Below are 26,695 nucleotides of genomic sequence, written 5' to 3'. Positions count from 1 at the left end.
ACATAGTAAGAAAAAACACATCTAAATGATCATTAAGCATCTTAAACGAAACCCTGATGCCACCTGCACTCTTGAATCTTTTAGTAGCTCTTCCTCTATTTACAGGTATGGTTTTTAACCCAAACATTAGAAATACAGATTAAAAACATTCCGTAACACATTTGGACACTTCCTTCAAAACAAGCCTGTATCTTCTTTTTCTTTATTTCTACTACAGGTTTTGAAAATTTGACCAGGATCCAGTCTGAATACAGTTTTAATTTTCAGTTTCTTTAATGGAGACTGGATAATTTTAGTTTCTTGATCAGAAAATTGGTATTCATCATTTATCTATAGAACAAATTTTGCAATAATGGAATCTTCTAAAACTAAGGCAAGAAATTCACATGAGAAAAAGTCAGTAATGGTGCAACTGTTGACAGTCAAACATGGCTTGTCATCACGTAAATTCAGTAACAACATAACTATCTTCTCAGCAAAACCTATGTTACTATGGTTTTGCACTTGAAAGTATTTAAACCATTAAAAGCATTTATATAGAAATGCCACAAGATGGTAGATACTAAATATAACTTTAAAATGTGCCCCCAACAAGTTTATCTAATATACACTACTCTACACTAAGCCATATTTGGGTCAAACAAATGCAAGGTTGATACTCTGTCATTTACAGGTACAACAACAACAATACACTTACTTGTTTTCAAATGAAACTGTTATTGAATCTTCATGTACATCCTTTACAAATGCCTGTGGAGGAAACAAAGTATAATGATGGTATGCTTATGGACACTTTCAAAAGTTATTTTAAGCCTGTAAAACACCTCCTTTTCACAAGCACTGATGAATCTCACAATAAAAGTATGTTTTAAAGTCAGCCTCTTTAATTTTGCAACAGACTTACATAAAACACATACTGAAAGCTGATAACCTCCTTGGGTTCATGACTGCCAGCGCACTGATACACAAACAGAATGCCTCAGCCATGAAGACATTATTTCTACTTTTTAGAAGCAACAGGAAAGGTTAGTAGGAAATGACAAGATAGTTCAAGAGTTTTAAACGTTTGATTTTATAACCACATTTAATGTATAGACAGGCACAGAAATTAAACATCAGTATTCCTCAAAAAACAAACAAAACCAAAGCCCACAAAACCTCCAAGTCCTGTCTCTTCTTTCTTTATCTCAAAGTATATTTAAACATTGCACTAGCAAAATTCACCTGTATCAATTTCTGCAGAACCTCCCCAAATTGACTTCATCACACTAAGTCTGCAGAGCACAAACTTTTGATAAATGCCCTTGGGCCTGCCTTCCCTTTTTTCCTGGGGGATGGACAGCAGTTGTGCTCTCCATGCCACCACAAAGCAGAGGACAGAACTAGAATTCAGCACCAAGGGCTCCTCCTACCTTAAGCACTCAACTGGCTGATTTGGATTTGATCAATATTTAGCTTAAAGCCCCAAATGCTTCCCCCATTCCACATCTACAGAACAGCAACACCAGCATACTCAAAGAACTTTGGGATTTACCAAATGAAAATATTTTTCTTAGCTTGAAACAATGGGTCTCAGGTTAACCAGGGATGAAAAGATTGTGAGGGTTTTGGTCTTCATTTTTAAAGTACCTCTATGAACTTCTGAAGCAGGTTGCTGAAGCACTGAGTACACAACTAACATTAGTCCACACATACTGTCATTGCAAGGTAGGTAAATAAAAGCCCATGAGCAAGAAAGAATGGAGAAGTTTTTTTCTACTAATGGAGATCCACCTTAGCAGATTAAAAAAATCCCAGTCAATTGAAAATAATTTAGCAGCAACTACCACTTCTGTAGAAGAATGCTAATGAAGTATGGAACATTTTAATATTCTCATTTTATTATTCTTGCCCTTGCAAGTTTACAAGACAAGTAGAGATCGTACCTCTTACAAGAAGGTAAGAGTCTCTCTTACATGAAACCTGAATGTTTTTTTAAAAAATTCTTTTGCTATTTTTGCTTTACAACATATTCCAAAATATTTCCTGAGTTGCAGCAGTATCTTAGTATCAAAGAAGAGCCACACCTGATGCCTAATACAGAGCTCCAAGAACATGAATCTCATCACTCAGAGTCATTCAATACAAGGAAGAAACCATCCGAGTTGATAACTGTGACATAACCAATGCCACTGTGAATAGAAGTCAAAGGAAAGCCACAGTGGCAACAGCAAAAAATTATTTCACCCCTTGCTCACCTCACAATACTCTTAAGAACAAGACTTTATTATTGCCAGCAAACCAAGGAGACTTTAAAAAGTCTCCTTATGTATTTGCATAATTATGAATTTCAAAATTCCATATTCCTTCAGAGAAGATTACAAGCACAGCTGATGTTTTTCAGTGACGTGGTATAAAAAAGACTTAAGACCACATCTCAAGATCATGTTCATAGGAGTACAGAAAAGGTATTTACATGAAGAGGCAGCAGAGCTCTCAGTTGATCATTATTCATACATTTAGCTCATGTTTCATATTGTGGTGTATTCTGTAAGAAGATTCCAGAACTGGATATGCATTTGAAGAATACAATGGTAGTCCTGACTCATTTCACAACATTACACGTATCACCTTCAAAGGCTTCACCCACATGTCTTCCAGTGGTAGTAATGTGCAACTTATTCTTACAAATGCAGCTGAAATGGATGACTTTAACAGCTGACAGACACCATGATCACTAGCAGATACTAGGTATGGCTCCTTTGTGCCACAGACTGGACAAGGATTAATAGTAGTACTTCAGTATGTAAAAGCAGAGATTATTTTACAGAGCAAATTCAACAGAAACAATACCAGCAACACTTAATAGCCTTCAGGAGAACAGGTAAGAGTAACACAACCCCTGGCCTGAGAAACAGTCCGTTGATACCTAATTTTCTCATATTTATAAAATGTCAAAAAAAATCACCTTTCCTTGTACAAAAGATACTTTGGGAGAAGTCATCACCTCTGTGATGATGAAAACACCAAAAGGTGTTCTAATCAGCACTCTGAAAAAGTGACAGAAAATGGCAGAAAAATTCACAAGCACAGCAGCAAAGAGCAAGACTACATCTCACATCCAGAGAGAAATGGAAGAGAGCTCCTACCATCCAACTCACCTTGAGCACAATCCTATGGTCTACAGCAGTATATCTCATTAAAGGTAATAATGGTAAAAACTACCATTAATAAATAAACCAGGATATGCAACAAATAAATCTAAGTTAAGATGAAGACTAGCCTGTACCTTCAAAGAGTTTAGCAATTATATTATCTGGAAACAGTAAAACTTGAAAGACACAGCTGGCTGAAAGAGGAATGAACTACACTGTCCTGTTTTAGCTCCCCATAAACAGTTCTTGCACATTGCTTTGGTCAAAATCCAGAAATCAGAGGGAACCTGAACCAGGAACATAAATTAAACTGCTGACCTAACACAGGTAGCATCAATACAGACAATGCCAAGGAAAATCACAAATCTGAATTTCTTTAGTTTACACCAAGTTCAGAAGAGTCAGCCAAAGAAACAGATATTCATCTGTTTTCACTTCAGTCTGCCCAAAACCATTGATGTCATAACACTGTGGTTTGTCTTTTAATTAATAGTCTCACAAAATTACAAAAGTTCATTGGCATAAATTTATAATTCATTACAAAGTTAACGTCTTGCCAAATATCTCTAATTAATAGTCTCACAAAATTACAAAAGTTCATTGGCATAAATTTATAATTCATTCCAAAGTTAACAACGTCTTGCCAAATATCTAATTTCAAGAATGCAATATATGAAACACGTCTGCACACCTCTCTGTGATCTTTATGCTCAAAAACCACCATGCAAAATATATTAATGACTATTAATACAGTCCTTAATATTTGGTTGTCTAATCCTATCTATCCAGAGAAAGGGGGTTTTCCTTGTTTTTCAGTTTCTTGTGACACAGAAAAATGTCAGATACTCATCACATCAGTTTATCATTGTCTGGACCACAGCATCATGTCAATTTTCCTCCAATATAAATATTTAAACAGATCTGTAGTACAAAAACATATTTGGACTCTTCAGCACTACATATTTCAATTTGTACGCTTTCAAGTACAAACCAGAAAGGTCTGAAACACTTGTAAGTTTTCCTTAAAAAAACTAATATTTAAGCAGCAATGCCATTGGAAAATCAAAATTAATACTGATCCAAACTGTTTGGTAGTCTTGTTTTTGTAATACTTGTGAAATTACACACAATGCTAAAAAGAAATGAAGCCTTTAACACCATAAGCCAAATTCACAGACACAGGACAAGCCAGTCCCAGATGTCAGTAAAGGTAGAGAAGATGCTCTGATCTCGCACAAAGTATCACGAAAAATACAATAACCATTCATCAGCCTTTTTTAGATAAAGAGTGTAAGTAGGCATGGAAATTCAAACGTAACACTGTAGATATATGAGTTTAAAATGCACCCCCATGAAGGGACAGAACAGTGGCTCTGATGAATTGGACACAAAGATGAAATGCCTCAAAAACGAAGTGAAACTGGACAGAAGCAAAATGGGGTAACAGGACAGTGAAAAGACTGAAGCAGCTGACATACCATTATTGCTAACAGCAGAAATACCAAGAAAGAGTACACAAAAATTGTGAACAGAAGCACATTTTATAATGGCAAAGGTTGATTCTTCTTCTCTAACGTGGAAAAAAAAAATCAAATCTGGTAAGTTTTCCACACTGAATTTGACTCTGAGTCACATAAACCATTGCATTTCTCTCCATGCTTCAGATATAATTAAGTAAAAAAGTTTACAGCATGGCATTTCTCAAATACATAATAATTTGCATTCTAAGAATGGCTATATGCTGAATATATGGTCTAAATTTTACAAATTATTTGTTAAAAAAGAAATTATTGGAAACACCGGCATATTTTTATGCTAAATGGAATGACGGACACTTCAAAGGAAAAAATAAAGGCTTCAGCTGCCATGAAATTTTGCTTTTTTAAAGTCTGCTCACATCATCAGATGTGAGCATTGTCAACCATCTTAATAAAGGAGGATAATTAACTGTAAGAAGGGAAAGTAAGGAAAATATGATTTTTAACACAAAAAAGGCTATGTTGATAACAAACGTGCATCTACTGTTAGTGTAACCGTTCTGTAACATTTCATACCTGTTGGAAGGAGAATGTCAAAAGGGAACTCGGTGTATAATCAAGTCTGAGAAAGGCTGGACATACAAAGGAACAGAATAGGGAGAAGAAAAAGAGTCACAGAAATGGTCACCAGACGAGAGAAAAGCGTACAGGCGGTCATCCTCAGAAGGACTGAGCAGACAGGCTCACGAATGTACAAAGAGACTGGAGATATTGGCTGAGGGTGTCTGTATGGAACAGCGAAAGAAAAAAAATGGATACAGAGGGCCACAGGAACAGTTGCTAATAGTGAGACCCAGAGTAATAAAGTAGTAAGAAAGATGAATTATTTTATCAGCTGTAGCTTCAATGAAGTTATCTATAAAACCAAGCAAACAACAGCCAGGCGCTGAAACTACTGGGATAAAAAGTGGAAGATTTTCACAAGGTTATAGAGAAAGAAGTGGCAAAAATTGGGTTACAGACAACACAGAGATATTAACAACAAACACCATCATGAAACTGACTGCCATCATAAGCAGGATGCTTTCCATCTTTAGCAGAGGACACAAAAGAGAATCACTCCCAAACTCAAAAAGAAAAATCAATCTCATGTTGGAAAGGCATCCAGCATGTCCCCTTTTAGAGGGAAATACCTAAAGCTAATCCCAAAAACATTAGGCAAAGGCTGACTATTAGTCCTGTGAATTAAAACCTTCAAAACCCAATTTACCACTCCTATGCAAGAAAAGACATGAGAAGATATGTCCTAATACTGCACACCTTCAAGATTCAGTTACCTGGCTGTGAGCTGCAAAAAGGCAGTTTCCTCCCCTTGGATTCACAGTCCTGGTGATTGCTGGACCAGTCTTCATAAAATAAGTAAGGAAATCTAACATTTTCTTTCCAAGGATTCTGGGCCCAACCACATAGCAAGTCATGACTAAGCATCTCTAGGTACCAGATTGTCAATTATCCCTGAATCATGCCCATTTACTGCACTGTGCTTTCCATGGAATAATTCATCTTAGGCAAGGAGGAAAAAAAAAAATCAGGAAAGTACAAAGTATGCACTAAGCAGTATTTTAATTCCATTCAGAAAGAACTAGCCTGCACTACAGCAGTCACATCAACACACTCCAGTACTCCAGCGCACCTGACCAGGATGAAATTGGAATTCAGATCTTACAGCTGGCTATGAAGGCATCCTCAAACCATCTCCTATGTTTTGTGTGGGACATGAATCCTCTGGATATATCTCAGGAAACACTGGTTTGTTACTTTCAGCAGGGCTTAGGTGGGTACTTTTGTACTGTAAAGATCCAGATGCTGGTGGGTACACTCCAAAATGTTCAGGTCCTCAGAGAGGCTACGGTCCTACAAGGAGGCTATGAAAAACTGAAGCCACAACTGGGTGCCTACTTGAGCCACTTCATCCCATCCTGACTATAGCAGCCTCATACTCCTCCCCCTTCCATGTCTTACTATCAAGAGAAGTGTATTTTTCCAAAAAATTTACATATGCGCATTGATTCAGAATTATTCAAAGCCAAAGAAATTGTCGCCAGTTATCAGTAAATCATGAGACTGAATAAAAGAATTGTTTTGCTTTTGGTTTGTTTGAAACATTATTGCTGTAAATCACTTCTCAGGAGGCTGCTTAAAGAAACTTTTAAAAAGGAAAAAATAAAACCATCCTACAATTAAATTCACACTTGCCATCACTGCATGCTTCTTGTTGACATTCATTTTTTACAACCAAATTGCCAACCTATAAGGTGGGCATAAAACTCACAAGAAAAAAATTAGATATATTACTTTATAACAGAGTGATACTCAGACATTATGATGAAAGAAAAATCTGTAATTACAGTTCAAGTAATTCAAACTAGGGGAAACTAGAGGAAAATTGCTGGTTTATACTGAACATTACTGCATAGAGCGTACAACAACTCCCACTTTTTAATTTTTTTAAAAAATATGTTGCATTTATTTTAAGCGTGATGCTCCATCTCAAGAAGTAATTCAGGTGAAGACGGCTAAATCCATATGCCCATTTTCCCCTTTACACAACTTAACCAAAGCTGCTTGGTCAGTGATAAAGAGGAAGCAAAAAATATTCTGTTAAAATTAATAGAAGTTAAAGGACAAACATAACCACACTGCTTGGGGCAATGTCTGTGTTAGAACTTGGATACACTAAATCATGAATAAGCTTCCCTGAACATATGCTCAAATTAAGCTTTCACCCACACACAAGGGGTACAGGGCCCCAAGGTGTCAAACCTGAACATAAACAATAAAAGTTTCAGAAGCTTTCAATTCTCCCAGGTTTATTCAATAATATTTGTCAATAAAGAATGTACCATGTCATTATTACCATCATTCTTTCACATCATTGTGTAACTACTATAACTTGATGAAAGCCTCATTAAAAGTTCTACTGTGCAATGCATTTACTCCTTCTGCTTCTTTCTGACCAAATATTGTACCCTTAAAAGTGTAAAACTGATTTTTAAAAGTACTAGATTATTTAATTCCAGGAAGCAATATACAGATCTAGAACTTTGACTACAGCACTGTGAGCTCATAGGATGCTTATTTAGCACTGATTTGTATCACATAATTTTTTTTTTAATATTATTTTCAGAATAGGATACTAGCACATGTATTTTAAAAATAAGCTTTTAAGAGGTCTTTTTTTTCTTAGAAAAACTCAGAGGTGTTGGAACTACACCATTTGGATATCTACCTGGCTTACCAGAGGAACACGTGAGAGTGAAACTCTACCCAGTCCTTCATTGCTACCATAAATATTGGATGTCACACTATAACTAGGCCCAATTTTTAAAGTCCTAGGATCATTTAAACCGTGGGAGACTTGCAGGAGCTGATGCATGGCTGTTCCTGGTATGTTGATAACAGGTCAATGAGAGTAGGCCCAAACCTACCATACCCGAATTTTATTTTCTGTAAAACTACGAATTATACCCTATTAATAAGCTGATTAATACAACCCAACTCATGCAAAGCCACACAATACCACACGGTATTAATAAAACATATTCTGTGCTCATATGTTCAAGGCTCAGTGATGGCTTTATTAAGCACAAGGGCTTGGAAACAAACATGCAATGCCACTAAGTAATTTCAGTAAGAAGAAGTACATTTGATATCCATATGTATTCAGGGACTCAGCACAGATATATGTGGCCAAGCAATGCTCTCTTAAACATCACTAGGCAGCTTCCCCTGCCATGGCACTAGGAGCAAGAATCCACCACAGCATTTCATCAGGAATGTGTATTAGCGAGGGCCCCCCTTCTCCCCGCCTTGCAGGCCGTGCTCATGCAGTGCAGCTATCCTGGAAACCCGGACGGCGACAGAGACTTTCCTTAAGTAGCGACAAAAGCTGAGGATTTAGCAATTAATGCCCCATCCCAGCGCTGATCCTCGCTGAGTGCCGGGACAAGGCGGCCCCGGGCGCCCCTTCCCACAAAGGGGGAAGGCCCGAGGCCTCCCCGCTCTCGCTGCTCATCGGGCCTCGAGTCCGCTCAGCCCCGGCGGCCCCGGCTCGCTCTCCGCGGCCACCGCGAGGGACCCGCCGCGGCCTCCACCCCTGCCGGGTTCTCCCTCCTCCTTCCTGCCCCAGGGCCTCCGCTCTCCCTCAGCGCGGGGAGGAGGAGGAGCTGCCGCCGCCTCCTCCTCCTCCCGTTGCCGTGCCCGCTCCCTCCCCTGGGGCCCGGCCCGGCCGCGAGCACCCGGTACCTTGTAGAAGGCCCCGTTGGAGCCCCGCACCTCCACCACCAGCTCCTCCATGTTGTGCGCGGTGCGGGAGACCCGGGCCCGGCGCCGCCTCCCTTCCCTTTCTCTGTGCCGGCGCAGGCGGGGGAGGAGCGGTGTGTGTGTGCGGGGCGGGGGCGCTCGGTTCACGCCGAGCCCGGGGGTGTGGCCACCCTGGGCGGGAGCGGGGGGCAGCGCCGGGGGCTCCGCTCGGCGCCGCCGCTCCGGGCCCGGGGCCGCCGGAAATGAAACCGAAACGGCGGCGGGCGGCGCGCGGGGGGCGCGCGCAGGGCGCCCGGTTCGCACGCGAGCGCTCGGGGCCCGCCACATTGCTTTGCCTCCCTCCCCCCCCTCCCCGCCCGTCGCGCGCCGGAGTGACCGTCCTGGTGGCCAATCGGGTCGCGCGGTGCCGCGCCGCGCGCCTGAGTGACCGGCACTGCCGGCCAATCAGATCGCGCGGCCTGACCGGCGCTGGTCGGGGCGCGCGGCTCTCTCAGGCAGGCCCGTATGGCGGGGCGTGTGTGTCCGTGTGCCCGGCTCGGCCCGGGCCGCGCTCAGGCGGGGGCGGTGCTGAGGCCCCAAACGGCGCCGAGTAACGGCCCCGGGGAACGATGGCCTTGCGGGGCCCGGGGCGAGGCGAAGGGAATGACGGTCCGAGCAGCGCGGGGACTGCTGGGATGGAGGGGGAGATGGCGACCGGGCCCGTGGGGTTCGGGGTCGGTCCCTGAGGGCCTTGTGAGGGGAGAAGGCTCAGCCGTGCAGTGGGCTCTGCCTGCCTGGCCATGGCCAGGAGTTAACAATAAATGTGAATTGAGTACACACCTTGAGTCCTTTGTGCAGTTTTGGGCACCAGAGTATAAGAAAGAGCTAAAGCTCCTGTCCAGAGGAGGCCACGAGCATGGTGAACGCCCTTGAAGGGAAGTCGTGTGAGGAGCAGCTGAGGGAACTTGGTCTATAGCCTGGAGGAGACTGCAGGGATACCCCATGGCAGTCTGCAGCTTCCTTGTGAGAGACGGACGCTGCTCTCAGTGGTGACCGCTGACAGGATCCCAGGGAATGGCCTGAGGCTGCATCGGCGGAGGTTCAGGTTGGGTACCAGGAACAGGTTCTGCACCCAGAGGATGCCTGAGCACTGAACGGGCTCTCCAGTGGTCACGGCCCTGAGGCTGCCAGAGCTCAAGGAGTGTTTGTACAAAGCTCAGGCGCGGCGTGGGATTCTTGAGGCTGTCCTGGGCGGGGCCAAGAGTTTGATGATACTTTCGAGTAACTGAGGACATTCTGTGATTCTGTGAATCGTGACTCTGTGTTAGGAATGCTCCTGCTCCTGCAGGGGTGGTTCTGCTGAAGACTTGAACAGCTCCCAAGGGGTCTGGCACCAGCCTGGCTGAGCTGAAGGGATGATTCCTCTGCCTCGCCCTGTAGCAGTTCCTTTGTTCAACACACAACTTCTCTGTGTAACACATACTATTATTTTAGGACTGTAGATTCCATAATGTTGGAAAAGATCTCCAGTATTGTTGACTGCATCCTTCAGCTGCACTTAAACCCTCATGGACATTTCAATGTGATGTTGCACATACACTGTAGAAACTGGTTGTGAATAAAGAGCTCCAATATGATGGAACATCTTAAGAGTGCACTGGCACAAAAGCTTGTTCAACCTTACATTAGACCTGCACAAACGTTAACATCTTCATGTTTTCTAACATAACTTCAAAGAAACAGAGAAGGAAAAAAATCCCAACTGTTACCCCTAATGCTCAAAAATCAGAATGTATTACTCTGGTTGTGATTTCTCTGGATATGTGTGTGATGCTCTCCCTACTTGAGTCGTGGTGAAATTTTACACCCATTGCATTCATTAGACAATCAGTCACAGGATGGACCTGCTTGGGGATGGCAGAGGGTCCAAGAGAAACTGAACAAAGAAAAATTTAAAGATGAGGAACAATGACGAGTTTTTTTTTGTGTGGATAAAACCCCACCAGACAGATTAAATCTTCCAGAGTCTCCATGAAGGAATTTAGATACAATGGGTCACTGTTGTGTTGTTTGGGTTTTTTTTTTAACTGGAAACCATATAAATTGTTCAACATTTCAACAGCCAGGAGTGATGATGCCCAGCTCTGAAAGTTAGATAAAGTTTTGTTTTTCTTTATTTTTCCCTTGCATTGTTTGTCATAATTATTATCTTTTTAATCAAATAGGTTGCTGTCATGAAGACAGATTATCTCTGAGCAGTCGGAATATATAGGTGTCTAATTTAGCTCTTCCAGTGATGATTTCACTACTCTCCCCAAGATAAAAGCTGCTGGACTGTATAATCTTCCATAATGCTTAACTTAAATTTTCTTTGCCATTGCTTAACTTTGACATTCTTTGTTTTGACCTGACTAGTGATGTTCTAATTCTTGTCTACTTAATGAGAGCATGTACATATCTCCAGAGCACACTCCCTAGTTTATCTGTTAATTTACTCCTAACCTTTCCTCTTGCTTTTCAAATTACTCACTCTTTTTCCTGTTTTACTTTGATTTTTACTTTGACCTATCTTCAGACAGAACTGTCCATGCCTTCTGCAATGTGTTCACAAATTAAGTAACTACTTCTTAGATAGACTTCTAGTGAACTAGATCTTTTCCAGTATGTCTTTATTTCAAAGGTGGTGACACTATGAAAATACATCTCAGTAATTCCATTACAGTCTTTTACTATTAAAGGTAAAATGTTATTTAATTGAAGTATTAGACTTCACTGATATATATAATCACAGAATCACAGAACGTTTAGGGTTGGAAGGGACCTGAAAGATCATCTAGTGCCAACCCTGATGAGTGCACTGACTTTTATAATTCAATCAAAATTCCCCACCCCTCCACCTCCTTGAATATTTTCATATTTCCTGGTCTCTACTGACCTGTTCCAAGTCCTAGGTCTGGTCCTGAAGATAGAATAGAAACCCAGTACTTCTGCTTCTTACTCAGATCTTCACAGCTTTGTGCTTGCAGGATGATCTGCTAACTGGATTTGTGGCCCTTGTAATTTGAAATACCTCTTTTCATCATCCAGATAATTAAAAGGTAAAATAAAACAACTTTGACTTTTATTCACTAATTGATTCACTCAAATGCCTTCTTAAATATTTATAGAGAAGGTAAGAAAAAGGTCCCTTCCCATCTGCTCAGGAAGTTGAAGGACAGAAAGCGCAGGTGAATGACACTCCTTGATCATATCAGAGGATATGATCCTTGATCATTGGTACCAATTTAACTAATGCTTTTTTCTGAGGATTTGTATCTTAGATGTTCCAGTTGTTCATGGACCTTCACCAGGAAATGGCAGCCTTGATTCCATACGTTGAAGGAGTTAAGAATTTAAAATGTAGCCATTGGTGCCAACCTTTCAGATGAGCAGCAACCGTCAGAGCCTTCCCCAACACACTGCTCAGTGAAAGACTCTTCCTGTACACGCTGGGCTAGGAGGGACAGGAACTACTGAGTATTTTCCTCACCTGGAGAGATTTACCTAATGGGATGGTCAGGGACTACAGATAAGAGTTACTCATGAAACATTCTTATAAAAAGATGATAATCCAGTTAACTATCAGAGTCTCTTAATGGAATTTTATACAGTCTTACTTCCACACCTATTTTGGGCTGCAGTCTTGACAAGATTCATAGAGATTTTAACTCAGCTTTTCAACTTTCTATCTGCTGATTTTCCTTGTGCATTACTTCCCATGGCAGCCTCTCCTGGCTGACTCCTTGTCCCCTCCATTATGGTCTGTGGCATGCCATACAGGTGATACTTACACCTCCATATTTCCATTTAAGACTGGTAGTCACAATATATGTGTCTTGTTTCTGACACTGTGGTACTGAGACAGAGGGACTTTGCATTCAGGTCGGATACGTAGCATTCTGAGTTGTTTCAATGAGACTAAGCAATTCAGACTGTTGTCAGTTTAAAGCTGCAGCCAAAAGTTTTAGGGGGCAGAAGACTATTACTCTGATAAAGATGGTCAGGTGTTCTTTTCTTGCTAATTTGCATGATATCCTCAGTAAAGGCTTTTCTATAACCTCACTGAAATGGTGATATTATAATAATCAGATCAGCACTTGGAAGAAGCAGTTACAGTTAATAAAGATACAAAGATGAAAAACTTCTTAGGCATTGCTTGATGAATAATCAATAATAGCTGAAGGTTAAATATAACCAAAATATTGCAGTTTTATTAGCTTGTCCTTGACTGAAGTGATACACAGAAGTGACAGATATCCCAATCAGGGTGTAGAGCAGTGGGTATTCCCAGAGCTTCTGAAGACAAGCTGAACTAAACTAGGGAGGATTTGAAATGTACTGTATATGGACAAGACATCAGATTATGTGATGGTTGTTCATTCAGTTCTTTGAATAGCTAATGTAAACTTTCCCTGGGAATGTTAATAAAATACTCTGTCAGGTAGTGTTCACATGGAGAGGCAAAAAAACCAGAACAATAGCACAAAATAGAACAAAAATACAAACCTTAAAATTGCAAAATGATTAAAACAAAAAATTCTTCATTACATGTATTAGGATGGTGGGTAATCTTTAACCTTGTAAAAATTTATTAGTGGGGAGAGCCAACTAGTCTATTGATTTTCTGTCTTAATTATTTAAGCTGACCTTCAATGAAACTTGACTGTTTCTCTGTTTCTTTTATAAGTCATTAGTTCATCTCTGCCTCTGAATATGTCATTTTCTGTATAGTATCTAGGGAGTAGAGAGCCATCCAAGGTTCATTTTTGCCACAGATTCTGCTTCAGTGTAGATACATGTTTCCACAAGTGGTTTTCAGTTTCTGCGGTATACTGTGTCTTCCTGACCTCAATATGGAAAGAAGGCTGAGGGATTTAAGACTGCTTTGTGCCTGCAGTACAGAAGCCTCCCAGTTTCACAGAGAAGAGTCAAAGAAGTAAATACTGGAATCTGAACTTCAGGAGGTTATTACAATTTTTAGCTTACAAAGATATAATTTTCTAAAAATATGTGGTTTTGAAATATTACCTATTAAACTATCAAGCTCTACCTCAGTTTGCTTATTCTAAAATCATCATTGTCATTCAACGCAACTGTGAAATAATTGGGTTGGTGGGTAATCTCTTTCTTATTTGCTTCATGTTATGTTATTGGAATAACAGATCTGATGTAAAATTAATAGTAATTTGTTCCTTCTTCCAGAACTATGGCTGTATATCATGTTGGTCCACAACTCTCAGCAGCAGATTTCCTTTTTTTGCGTATCAGTGAATTTAAAAGTGTACTATATAGCATTTTGCTGCTTAATTATTCAGTTTCAGCTCCCACTCATGAGCTTCCACCCACTTCTCTCGTAACCCCACAAATACATTTATCATTATATTAAACCTGCATGTTATTTCCTTGGCAGAAGCATATTAATATTGTAAACAGTCTTTTTTGACAGAAAACACTCACACTCATATGAAAAACTGCATGTTGGTTTACTCAGCTGATTTTTTTTAGTCACTAACCAAATAACATGAGATGAAAGTGAAAATGAAGTATGTGTATCTTGAAAATGAATTAATTTAAACAGAAAAAATTCTCAGAAAACTTGGGATACAACTGTTAGAATGCAATACAAGAGAAATGTTCTGTTGTTTTCCCATGGTTGGATGCATCCATAACCACCCCCTTGGTGGTTAACCACTTCCCTGTGTGCAGAGTGCATGCAGGGTCACACAGCAGCCCTCAGTTCAGGTCAGGGACTTCTAGTATGAACATACAGCCTTTGAATAAGAGCATTTATCTCTGAGAACTATAAACTTAATATTCTATGATCATCATGAGTATAGGCATTGATGCTGTGATTAGAAAAGGAAAGATTTTGGTGCATTAAGAGTTGGTCTACCTGGGGTGGCTTTCCTTCATAGAATTAAGAATTGTGTCCAAAAGTTACTGGCATCAAAACGGCCCTGATTCTCTTGACTATGTGGAGAGGGAGGCAAGTGCAGCCCTGCATTTCAGTGGCTCTAAGCAGAACCTTGGATAGCAATGCAGATGGAGACGGCTGTGCTGTGGTCAGCCACACTTGGATGGATTCTACAAGGGTCTCCAGTGAGTTTTCAGCGAGCCCCTGTCTGTGTGTTAAGGGGCAGCACTCCTCAGTGTGCTGGCCAGGTTTTGGTAGTGAGTGGATGGCAGGTGTGGGAGGTGAGAAGCTGCCAGAAGCTTCCCCCATGTCTGACAAAGCCAATGAGAGCTGGCTCCAGGATGTACCTGCCACTGGTGCCAAGGCCAAGCCCATCAGGAATGATAATAATGCTTCTGTGATAACATATGTAAGAAGGGAAAGAAAAAAATACTGGGAGTAATTGTGGCCAGAGAGAGAAGTGAGAATGTGTGAGAGGAGGAGCCCTGCAGACAGCCAGGTCAGAGCAGAAGGAGGGGCAGGAGGTGCCCCAGGTGCCGGAGCAGAGGTTCCCCTGCAGCCCCTGGTGCTGCCCGTGGAGGGGCAGCTGTGCCCTGCAGCACAGGGGGGTCCTGGCAGCAGGGATCCTGCTGCAGCCCGGAGAGGAGCCCACGCCAGAGCAGGGGGATGCCCAAAGGAGGCTGTGACCCATGGGAAGACTCTGGAGCAGGCTCATGGCAGGGATCTGGCCCCATGGAGAGAGAAGCCCACGCTGGAGCATGTTTGCCAGCAGGATTTCTGACCACACAGGGGACCCACTCTGGGGCAGCCGGTGCCTGGAGGACTGCACCCTGTGGGAGGGACTCACACTGGAGAAGTTCTTGGAGTGCTGTCTCCCATAGGAGGGAACTATGCTGGAGCAGGGGAAGAAGTTCTCCTGATGGCAGAAACATCAAGTGATGAACTGACCGTAACCCCCATTCCCCGTTCCTTGGCATCTTTGGAGGCAGGAGGTAGAGAATTGGGAATAAAGCCCATGAAGGAAAGAGGGGTGTGAGGGGGAAGATGTTTTTAGGGTTTTTTTTTAGTTTTCATTTTCCTGGTCTGATTTTGATTGGTAATACATTCATCTAATTTCCCTAAGCTGATTCTGCACAATCAGCAACATCAAAGATGGAACTTGTGAGCTTAGAGAGTCTACATTTCTATTCATTCTAAACTAGAAAATTTTCAGTACTATAGATTGACATTTCTAGAATACTCATCTGAGTGTACAACACAGAACATGGGCATGTTTTTCCAGCACCCATTGTGAATTCATTGGGTGACCATCAGGCCTTTGTATTGCTGTGTTCAGGAACAGGAGGCTTCAGTCTGAAGCTGATATAGAGATTTATGAAGGTTGATGACTGCCTCTCTTGAATATACTGAACTTTTAGCTGAAATTAATCTGAAAACATCACATGACTCTTTCCAATCCATAGCAGAATTCCCAGTGATGTCGAGGAGCAATATCTGTATTTCAAAGGCTATATATGCCAGTACATTTATATGGCCTTAATGTTATTTGTATTGACCCTGGAGGGAACTGCTATGGAACTACTATATAAAATGTCATTCTCCTCACAGACTGTGATATTTAACTTCCTATTAGAAGCGTATATAACTTAAATGATTTTTATTTTCCCACTAAATTGTTATAGAAAACAATGCTGTAATCTTGTGCTGTGGCAACAGATGAAGTGTGTGTAAAAAAACACCAACCAACCAACCAACCAACCAACCAACCAACCAACCAACCAACCAACCAACCAAACAAAAAATCAAGAAAAAAAAAAACCCCAAAAAAACAAACCACCCCTGCAATAACAGTCCTTTAGTTATGCTTTTTTGTTGTGGTTGGTTTTGTTTGTTTGTTCTTGGTTGGGTGTTTTGTTTTTTTTTTTTTTGGCTGACATAGCTACATTTTTGTCCCAGTAGCTAATGTTTTATTCTGTACTGGTTCAAAACACAGTCTTTGTCATACCATTTATAGATTTCTATCCTGGACACAGCTGTGCTTTCAGTTTTTATTTTCCCTGTCTCTTTCCGCTATCACTTCGCATGAGCCCGGGTTTCCCGTCCGTTCCTTTGCGGCCCCGCGGGGCGCGGCTGCCGGAGCGCAGTACCGGGCTGCGGCCGCACGAGGGCGCGCCAGGACAGCCCGTGCGGCCGCGCGGAGCCGGTGGCTGTGCCGATCGCAGGGCAGGGGCCGGGGCCGGGGCCGGTGCCGGTGGCGGTTCGGGCCGCGGGCGCCCCGGTTCGTGGTGCTGTCGCTGCGTTCACCGCGCTGTGGGCACAGCACACCGGGCTGGCTCCCTACACACCGCCTCCAGACCGCCTTGGGACTCACAGTGTCTCATAGAACCCAGGAGGAATGCTTGAAACAAATTACACACTAAGAGCCTCTAATACCTTTTATTTTTGTTTTTGTAAATTTAGACTCTTATAAAGGATTTTTTTTTTTTATTATGCTGAATGTGTTTTAATATTGAGAGCTGTCTTAAATAACGTGACCTAGAGTGTTCTTCCATTTCTTGCAGGCTCTCAGAAGACTGTCAAACACTTGTGCAGTACATGTGTCAAATCCTGACGTTCCCTTATGAACCCTTTAACTCGACTAAACCTATTTTACTTTAATGGTCCTGTTCCTTTCAGCTTAGAGATCTTTTTTCATTTTCACAGCCTTTCGAAGAAAATCTTATGTACTGAAAGTGGAGAGTGAGGTTTTGCTCTCTTGGGTTGTAATGAAAAGTCAACTAAATTTTCTCATTCAACAGGAAAAACTTTGGTGCTGTACTCTTTACTCTTTGAAAGGCTCCACTTCAATAATGTATCAGTTAACCAAATCAAAAGAGATTTTCAGCAAAACCATCACGACATTAAAGGGGAAGTTGCCAAAGTAGAGTTTCGTCAGAACTCATTTGTCTCCCCACTTTATACATCTGCTTTTGTTAATATTATTGTCAAAACATCTAGTCCTGTACTAGATGTTAGATTAACAATTTACACCTTTACAAAAGATTTGGCAGAACTCCAGTGTTTTGATGTCAGTTGTGATTATTGATTTGCATTTTGAAGAGGTGTGATTCACTCAATGCATCAGCTTTCCTTTTGTACGTGTAACATTTTTCAGAAGGGATTTCAGACAGAGAAGGAAAACAGGACTAGTATATTTATTTTATGAGTGCTCTCTGAATTTCTTGGAATAAGAAAAATTGCTGAGGCTGGGAGCTAGTGAAAGAAAATTTTAACTTTGGAAGGAAAATTTCAGATTTCAGTGAGTGAAAGACAGGGTTCCTCTTGCAGAGGTGTTTTCCTCTGCACCAGCTGCAGGGGCTGGTGTTGGCTGCCTGAGAGTGTGGGCAGCTGGGCATGCCCTGGTCTGAAAAACAAAAGCTTGGGTTGATGACATGCAAAAAGTCACCGCTAGGAAGTCCAGCTTATTTTCTCCCTCTAGAGTCACCAGCTACACCTCTCCACCCATACTGGAGTCCTGTGACAAGGTTGTTTTGGTGCAGGGCTCTGCTGAGCAGAAGTGCCCCAGAGCTTTCCTGCTGTTCCAATGAGGTCAGGGTTCCTCCTGTCATCTCCTGCTTCAGTCTGCAGCATCTAAGCTGCCCAGCTAAGAACAGAGTAGCACTGCTTGACCTTCAGAATGCCTTCCAATATAAATTATTCTGTGATTCTGTAATGGTGCAGTAATTCTGCATTTTAGGCATGTTCAGATATTCATGCTATTTGATGGAACAAGAAGTGATGTCCATGTCCAGTTTTCATTAAATATTAAAATGCCACATCTGTGGTTAAAATAAAGCTTAAGAGGCACTATTTTTCTCCTTTATTGACTCTTTCAGTACCTTGTTAAAGCTCATCTGCCGAGTACATTGCAGCAGATGTCTGAGTTGGAAACTATACCAAAGAAGGATTGGAGTGTGGACACAGGTTCTGCCACACAGGATTTATAGGGATGTCAGGTGTTGCTGAAAAGTAGCTGATAAACATGGAAGGATAAAATAACAGAAGACACAGTTTTAACCAACTGCTGAGAAAAGCATCTCTGAACAAAAGAAAAATGTCTCTGAAATGACTGTCTAATATTTCCCAGGAAGAGACAAGCATTATCAGTCAGAATCACAAGAGACCAATTGTTCTTACATGACATTTGATGATAGGCATCCTACTCCCTGCAGGAATTTGTCTTAATGAAATAGTGTGGCACTTCCATGTAAAACAGCTTCCAAGTGGTGTAAACACAAATTGTTGTACCAAAATTCATAAGAACAAGAAACTTCCTATAGTAAATGTAAAGTCTATCAAAGCCTTTAGTTATGTCACTCAGAAAAGGGAAGAAAATGAAGGTAGTCAAAGCTTTTGGCCCACTAGAAACTCATTATGTGCTTTACAACAGCCTGAGGAAGAATAGCAGGACTCTGGTTTCTTGAGGAGAGGAAATGAAACAATATTGCTCGTCAGGTAGTGTCTCAACTATTTGTTATTGATTGGACAAAGAATAAATAAATCTCACCCTCTGGGCTAAAGCATTAGGGAGTATGACTCTATTTCCAAAATGATAGTAAGTGTTTTACAGACAAGACAGAAAGAAGTCTGGATGATGCAACTGAGAGGGGGATGAAATGCCAAGGAGAAGAGATCACTGAAAGGGATGGAAATCTGATTCTGTAAATGAAAAGAATTCTATACTGGTGGTCAAGCAGCTGTATAAGCCAGCAGTTTGTTGGTGGTGAAGCTGTATGGAGTGAAAATGTCAAGATAGTCACTGAAGAGAGCAATGGCAAAGAGTCTGTTTCCCCACAAGAGACCAATTGTTCTTACATGACATTTGATGATAGGCATCCTACTCCCTGCAGGAATTTGTCTTAATGAAATAGTGTGGCACTTCCATGTAAAACAGCTTCCAAGTGGTGTAAACACAAATTGTTGTACCAAAATTCATAAGAACAAGAAACTTCCTATAGTAAATGTAAAGTCTATCAAAGCCTTTAGTTATGTCACTCAGAAAAGGGAAGAAAATGAAGGTAGTCAAAGCTTTTGGCCCACTAGAAACTCATTATGTGCTTTACAACAGCCTGAGGAAGAATAGCAGGACTCTGGTTTCTTGAGGAGAGGAAATGAAACAATATTGCTCGTCAGGTAGTGTCTCAACTATTTGTTATTGATTGGACAAAGAATAAATAAATCTCACCCTCTGGGCTAAAGCATTAGGGAGTATGACTCTATTTCCAAAATGATAGTAAGTGTTTTACAGACAAGACAGAAAGAAGTCTGGATGATGCAACTGAGAGGGGGATGAAATGCCAAGGAGAAGAGATCACTGAAAGGGATGGAAATCTGATTCTGTAAATGAAAAGAATTCTATACTGGTGGTCAAGCAGCTGTATAAGCCAGCAGTTTGTTGATGGTGAAGCTGTATGGAGTGAAAATGTCAAGATAGTCACTGAAGAGAGCAATGGCAGAGCAATGGCATTCTCCCTTCCCCATGTCCTGCAAGAGTGCTGGGGAGGACAGCAGGAAAAGTCACCAAGTGTGGTCGTGCTGGAGGACAGCAGGCATGGGCAGCCTGTGGCACAGCATCCTTCTGACTTACCTCTGAGGTCTGTCTTAATTAAGCACTCCAGTAAGACAAATATCAACTAAGAATGATTCCTAGTAAAGTCAAGAACAGTTTTGTTTGTTAGCTGAGTAGGAGCAGAGTAGACCCAACAATGTTCTGTGTGTGAAGCAGGTCTGTCAAACATCAGCATTGCTCGGGTAGCAGTAATTAACTACTGCTGATGGGTTTTGCTATAGCTATTGCTTTGATTTGAACTTTGACAGCTTCCCAGCATGAAAAGAGTTATTAATAAGTCATTCAGAGACCTTTAATGAATTAATTCCCCTTTAATGAAAAAGGTGATTGAAAGGCTATTTGTGCCCCTGTGGTTACCAAATTTGTCACCATTAAGAACTTATACAAACTGATTAAACTTACAACAGTGTGTCTGTCAAAACATGAAGCCTTGGATCCTAAGCTGTATTCTTGGTCTCTTGGTAAATGGGTGCTTATCAGATGACAGTCTTAATAAAAGAATAATAGGTACTAATTTTTAACTGTCCAGCTACTACACAGAAGACTAAAAATACAATTTTCCGAGGAAAGCATTTGCATTAGAGTTGTTTGCTATCACCTAGAACTGCTTGCTTGACCAGCTATTCTTGTTCAAAGAGAAAAAGAAAAAAAAGCTTTTTCAGCTAGAAAACAGGATTAAATTTTCTTTTTGGTCAGTACCATAAAACAGAACAGCTTACATTAGTTCCCATTTTCCCTTATCACACCATAGTTTCAGATACTCCATAGTGTAAAAACATTGGGTTTCCTATCTCAGTGTGAAAGCCTGTCATTAACAAGTGATTATTCAATTTATTGCTTCTTTTTTTCCCCTAAAATACACCATGAGCCTTCTAATCTTTCAGTCATATAAAACAGAATAATTATGATTTCTTTAGAAACATTGCTGAAGGTATTTTGTCCTGTTTGATAGGCTAGGGGTGATTGACACTTGGAGGTTTGGGGATTTTTTTTAGAAGTTAGATTTATTTATGGATTTTTGGTCACTTTCCACTGTGGGCTTTGATAATACACAGGAAGGTTTTATCCCTGCTAGGACTAAAAATGTAAAAGAGAATTTTTCTTTTTATTAGAGTTTGTCTCCTAAGCCAGAGGCTACAGTAATAACAATAAGTGAGATAATTTTGTAAGCATTATCTGTAGGAAATGTAATAAAATAGCTACAAGAGGAAATGTGCTTGGAATTATCTTGTTGAAAATATTATTCAATATGTTGGAGATTAGAAACAATACCATCATGTTTCCTGTGGTAAAAATGTGCTAATAAGAATGGTTATATTAATAGCATAGTTGCAGGGAGCCTGTATTGTTGGAGTTTGACATACACTAAAAAAATGGGTTTTTTAAACGTACTTATATTTAGATTTTAACATTGGAAGAAATAATCAAGATCTCCTCCCTTTTATCGTAAGTTTTCATTGCAGTTGGTTTTGAGAGGCATAAAGTTTGCGATTTCACTTTGCAGACTGTGTTTGTAGCTGAAATTCTTTTGTTTTAAAGGCAGTGTTGGTTGATCTGTTTGATCCCACCCGAAGGCTTCAGGCTGCTGTCACTCTATGGAGGCACAGGAGACCGGGTGGTGTGGGTGGTGGTCCTCTGCTAACACCAAAATAATTCATTGCATCAGATACCAACTTGGTTCTCTGAGTGCATGGTTGAGGTTGTGGCTCATAAAAGAGAAAGATGAGCTCAGGATATAACAAGTCCTGCTTGATAGAAAGAATATAAAAGCCAAAGGAAGAAAATAATTGGAAGAATCAAAGAAATAGAAATGATCAGTACTGGACTGCATCTAGAATACTGTAAGAATATGAAGTATTCAGCAAATAATTCAGGTTTAACATACTGACCTCCCAGATCTCTTTGTCAGGTTCTTGATTTCTGCTGCTTTCTTTGGTCTGTCATTCCATATTTACTTCCCTATTAGATTTTCTATTTTCTATTTCAGACTTCTTTCAAACTTATCTGCAAAATACATTGCCTTTCTTTTTTGTTTTGTCGTTTCTGGCAACCATCTTCTCAGACATTTCCTGCAGTTTCCTCTTCCTACATGTGCTGCCTTATTGCATCTGAGAGAGCCTGGAGTGGGAGCTCCCTTGGCTGGCACAGTAGAGTAGAGTGTGTTTGTCCTTGCTCCAAACCACTGACAATAGGAGTAGGCAAAATGATTTTAGAGAAGGGTATAGGGTATATGCAATGTAAGTGACGTGATTTCTGCATCTATTAAATTTCTGCCATAACTTAGAAAGGAGTTCTGAGTAAGTCTGTTAAGTTACATTAAATAGAAAGTGGGGGGGAAAAAGGAGCTGCTAAAGGAGGCAGATAATAGAAAACCTTTTTATCACTTTTCACAGTTGTAAACTTACAAGGCATTCACAGACTTTGAGGCTGAGTATGGTACTTGTGGAAATGGTTGGATAGAAGAAAGATATTTCATCAGAAAAGACAAATGGAAAGGAATGAAAACTGCAAACCACCTTAATGCTTTCCACATAGTGTTCACTAAGGCAGTATTGTGTGTTTTCTGAACAGAAGGACATAGATAGAGCCACTGGTAGGTTTTTATCTCTGTTTTGAAATGAAGTTTGTAATGAATAATGAGGACAAGTTTGGGACATGTGGAGTCAAAATTTTAAGGTGCTCTCAACACCTTAGGCTCCGATTTCAGGTAGTTGTTGGCAGTGTCACAATGTTTAAAGTACAGACACATTAATTTGAGCAGTCCAACACCTATTTGACCATAATAGAGAATTTCTATGGGTAAAGTACATGCTGGAAAGTGAGGGCTAGAACTCACCTGCTGTTACTGTTTTGCCATGTAGCTCTAAGTCCTACATCTCCCCATATTTGAAATGCAGGACTTCTTGTTTGTGTGGAATCAAATCAGAGCCACATAAAAACTCAGAACTCCTCAGTTCATGTGTGGTAGGTATGAAAACATGCAGTGTAAGCATTCTAATCCACTAGATCAAAACCCCCTGAGTTTGCTTAAACTATAATTGAAGATGCTTCTGGTTTAAACACACAGGCTGCCATCAAGTACTGCAGCTGCAGGTAGTGGTACAACACAGCAGGAAGCAAGACTGACAGCAAAACTGGTCCTGTTGCTAAATGGTGCTGTAGATTTAAAGCCAACGAGTGGCATAGCAAATTAAGAAGTCTGTTAGATATTCTGTTTGTGAAGACCCACGTTTAAAAATAACTGGTCTCAGCATCAGCTTGTTTCTTAGGCTGAGTGACATGTTTTGAAATTTCCTCTGTACACAAAAAATGGAAAAAGCTGACTAAAGAGTTCCTATTGACCTGTAATGCAGAGATGTTTCAGGCACTAAATGGCTTGCTTATCTGCAAATCCAAAATATCTTCTACTGCATGAATTCTTGAGCTTGTCCTAGAAGGCAGGAAGTAGCAACATGTTCAGAAGTATAAAGTTAAAAAGGTCCCAGAGATTGAGTGCCACACCATGCATAACAAATGTGCAGTTCCTTTTTCCAAGGCAGGAGGACTTCAGGGTGATCCAAGCTAAAGAAGTTTATGCAGCCTTTAGGTGCATGGTTTTATGCATACAAATTGCATATCATCCTGAATTTCCTGCTGGGGTTTAGTTTCCTCCAAGGAAAGAGAGCTAAGGCCATTAATTTTAAATAGTGTGCATTGCTCCTTCTGATTATTCACTGAAGGGCTAGGTGATTATTGAAAAGAACCTCTTTCTAATTCCTTTCCTAATATGAGCAGGCTTTGGCATTCAGACACCTCTAGAATTCAAAAAGACTCTGTTTAGTAGCATTAAATCTTATATTTGTTACAACAGTTATTTACATGAATTGCAGTCTTCTCCTAACACTACTGCACACAGAGATGTGTGAAAAGTGCTCCAGAAATCACTGCACTGTTTCACCTTTTATTGCACATTTTTCTCTACCTTGCTTGCAAAGCCACTATTATTACAAAAATTCACAGGATTTTTGTATAAGCATGTGCCAGAAGAAAGCAGCAGTTCCCTGCTAGGCTCTTTATGCTTCCACTCCCAATTTTGACATCTCTCAGTTCAAAATTGTGCCTTGTGGGGGTGCTGTGCTGCCTAAAATGAATTGCATTGCGTTACACTCTGAAAGGCCTCTATAGATCAGAATAATATAGTGACACATATCTGAAGACATTTCCTTTCCTTCCTCCCAACCACCCTTCAGCATATTCTGTTCTTTTATTTCCCACAGGATTCTAAGAGCAACTCTACAACTGAGTTTCTCTTCTGCCAAAGAAATCTTCAAATAAAAATAGATTTTTTTTCAGAATAAAGTAACACCTTTCTACATGTAGGTGAAAAACTTCCCCAGGTGAAAAAAGGAGAAATGTATACTTCAATAAATGGACTTTTCTAAATCATACCAACATAAATAGTTTTAACAGATTTCAGAGAATTTACTAAAGATTTACATCTGCTTCTGTGATCAGCATCTAGCTCCACAAGATAGAAACCCAAAGCTAGCTTTGATGGTACCTATTTAGGACATTATTTGAAGTATTTTGCATCTTTTTCCAGGTAATCTACAGTCTTCTTCTGTTCAAGTGATAATTCATAAGGAGTTCATAAGGAGTAAGTCACACTGACAATTCCTAGGACACTTTTACTTCTTAAAGGGCCCAAGAAGAATCTGTGTAACTTACTGATTTTCTTCCATTATAAGGAAAAGATGCAAGTCTTCTTTGGACCTTAAAAACTCAAGCAGATACTTCAATGACAATATTTATCTGATTTTGATATATGTGCCAGTCAGGAGTGTGCTCACGCTGGGAGCTGGAGTGCTCTATTGATTTGGGAACTGTATTTTTTGTCTTCAAGAAATCTGTAATAAAGTCTTTGTCTATTCTTTCATCTGAATCCTTCTAGTTTTCTTAAAATCTTACCATTTGAGGCTGAACTTTCAATGCCAGGGTGAATTAATTTGAAGTCTCAGAAAAGTAATTTAGATGCTTTGGAATAGCAAAACAGAGAGCAGGTTTTATATTTATATTATAAGAGGAGTGTATAAGGCTTTGTACAACTGTTACTAATTTTTTTGTTGTTTGCTGCTAACCTCAGACTGACAGAAAAAAATATTCTAAGATTGATATGTAGTTAATAATTGCTTTTTGAACTTAGGAAGAGAAATCTGTTTCATTCAAAGTGCTTCTGAAGATTTTAAACAGAAAATAATATCTTGCTGCTTCTGTCATGTCACAAGGGCTTCCTTTACATTCTCTCTCAGAACCTGAGACCGAGAAGCTGCTGGTTTCAGGTTGCTACTGTGAAATGCAAAGACCTTACTCAAAGAAATAATGCAACATCCTGAAGAAATTCCTCAACTTCACTGAGAAAAACATGCAAATAGAAAGAATATATTTTGCAATAAGAACTGCCATTTAGAAAAAATAGGAGTGAAGAAATTTAAGTTTTTCAAATGTATAATTTAAAAAAATCTATCATTAACATAAACTGAAAAATATGTTCTCCAGGCAGAATTATTTACTGAATTTAATTGGAATTCCTAAGTAATTTTGATTCCTCAAACCCCAGTGGCATAGGACCACAAGATGTTTCAGGCAGGAAGGGATCTCAGGAACACATTTAATCCAACCTCTTGCTGAACGTGGGGTCACTTGCTAGGTCAGACCATGCTGCTCAGAGCAAATCAAAACCAGGAAAACCTGAGATCACACTCCTCGATATCAATAGATTTCCTGTGTATAACTAAATTCATCTGAATCTGCCTGATACCACTGAGCTTTGGATCTGAATTCCTAGCATATCTCAGCTAAAGAGCATCTGTAGTTGGGGAGTTGTGTCAAGGAGCAATTCTGAGGCAACACCCAGAATTTAACCCAGCCTGTTTATTTATTGCCAGCTGTGCCCAACCTTTCAGGTGCCCTTTGTGGGCTCCTCACTGCACACCAGCCTGGCCCACAGACTGGGTTAGCTCTGTGCTTCCACTGCTCCCGCTGCTGGACGTGCAGCTATCAGCACGTGCTGAAAAGTTGTTACTTTCATAACCACCCAAATTTACTGGGAAATTTTACACATGTGAGGAATTTACTGAGAAATTTTACACCTGTGAGTACACGTCCCCTTCATTTTTAACGGCAGCAGACATTCAGCCTAAAAATAAGGAGTCATCTGTCTCAGCACAGTGTGAGTCCAGTG

At 40.5% G+C, this 26,695-nt stretch overlaps 1 protein-coding gene across 4 annotated transcripts in view; it reads right to left on the bottom strand.

The window, feature by feature from the left end:
• Nucleotides 1-9,239, bottom strand: part of FMR1 (FMRP translational regulator 1) — a 31,868-nt gene extending 22,629 nt beyond the window's left edge. Inside the window, exons 1-3 of one of the 4 annotated variants that reach the window (XM_041396462.1) lie at nucleotides 8,918-9,239; nucleotides 5,189-5,244; nucleotides 698-750 (exon numbers count right to left, since the gene is read on the bottom strand). Coding sequence is in view for 3 of the 4 variants with exons in the window: in XM_041396459.1 (XP_041252393.1) it covers nucleotides 698-750; nucleotides 8,918-8,968 (104 nt within the window). In the remaining variant the exon portion in view is untranslated. The remainder of the gene's footprint in view (nucleotides 1-697; nucleotides 751-5,188; nucleotides 5,245-8,917) is intronic. The other 3 variants (XM_041396459.1, XM_041396458.1, XM_041396460.1) reach the window with 3 other exon arrangements.
• Between the last annotated feature and the right edge of the window lie 17,456 nt (nucleotides 9,240-26,695).

The sequence above is a fragment of the Onychostruthus taczanowskii genome, unplaced genomic scaffold (genome assembly GCF_017590055.1).
Source record: "Onychostruthus taczanowskii isolate IOZ18803 unplaced genomic scaffold, ASM1759005v1 scaffold13, whole genome shotgun sequence".
NCBI lineage: Eukaryota > Metazoa > Chordata > Aves > Passeriformes > Passeridae > Onychostruthus > Onychostruthus taczanowskii.
Note: the sequence above shows the minus strand (reverse complement) of the source record. Positions and strands in the feature narration are given on the sequence as shown.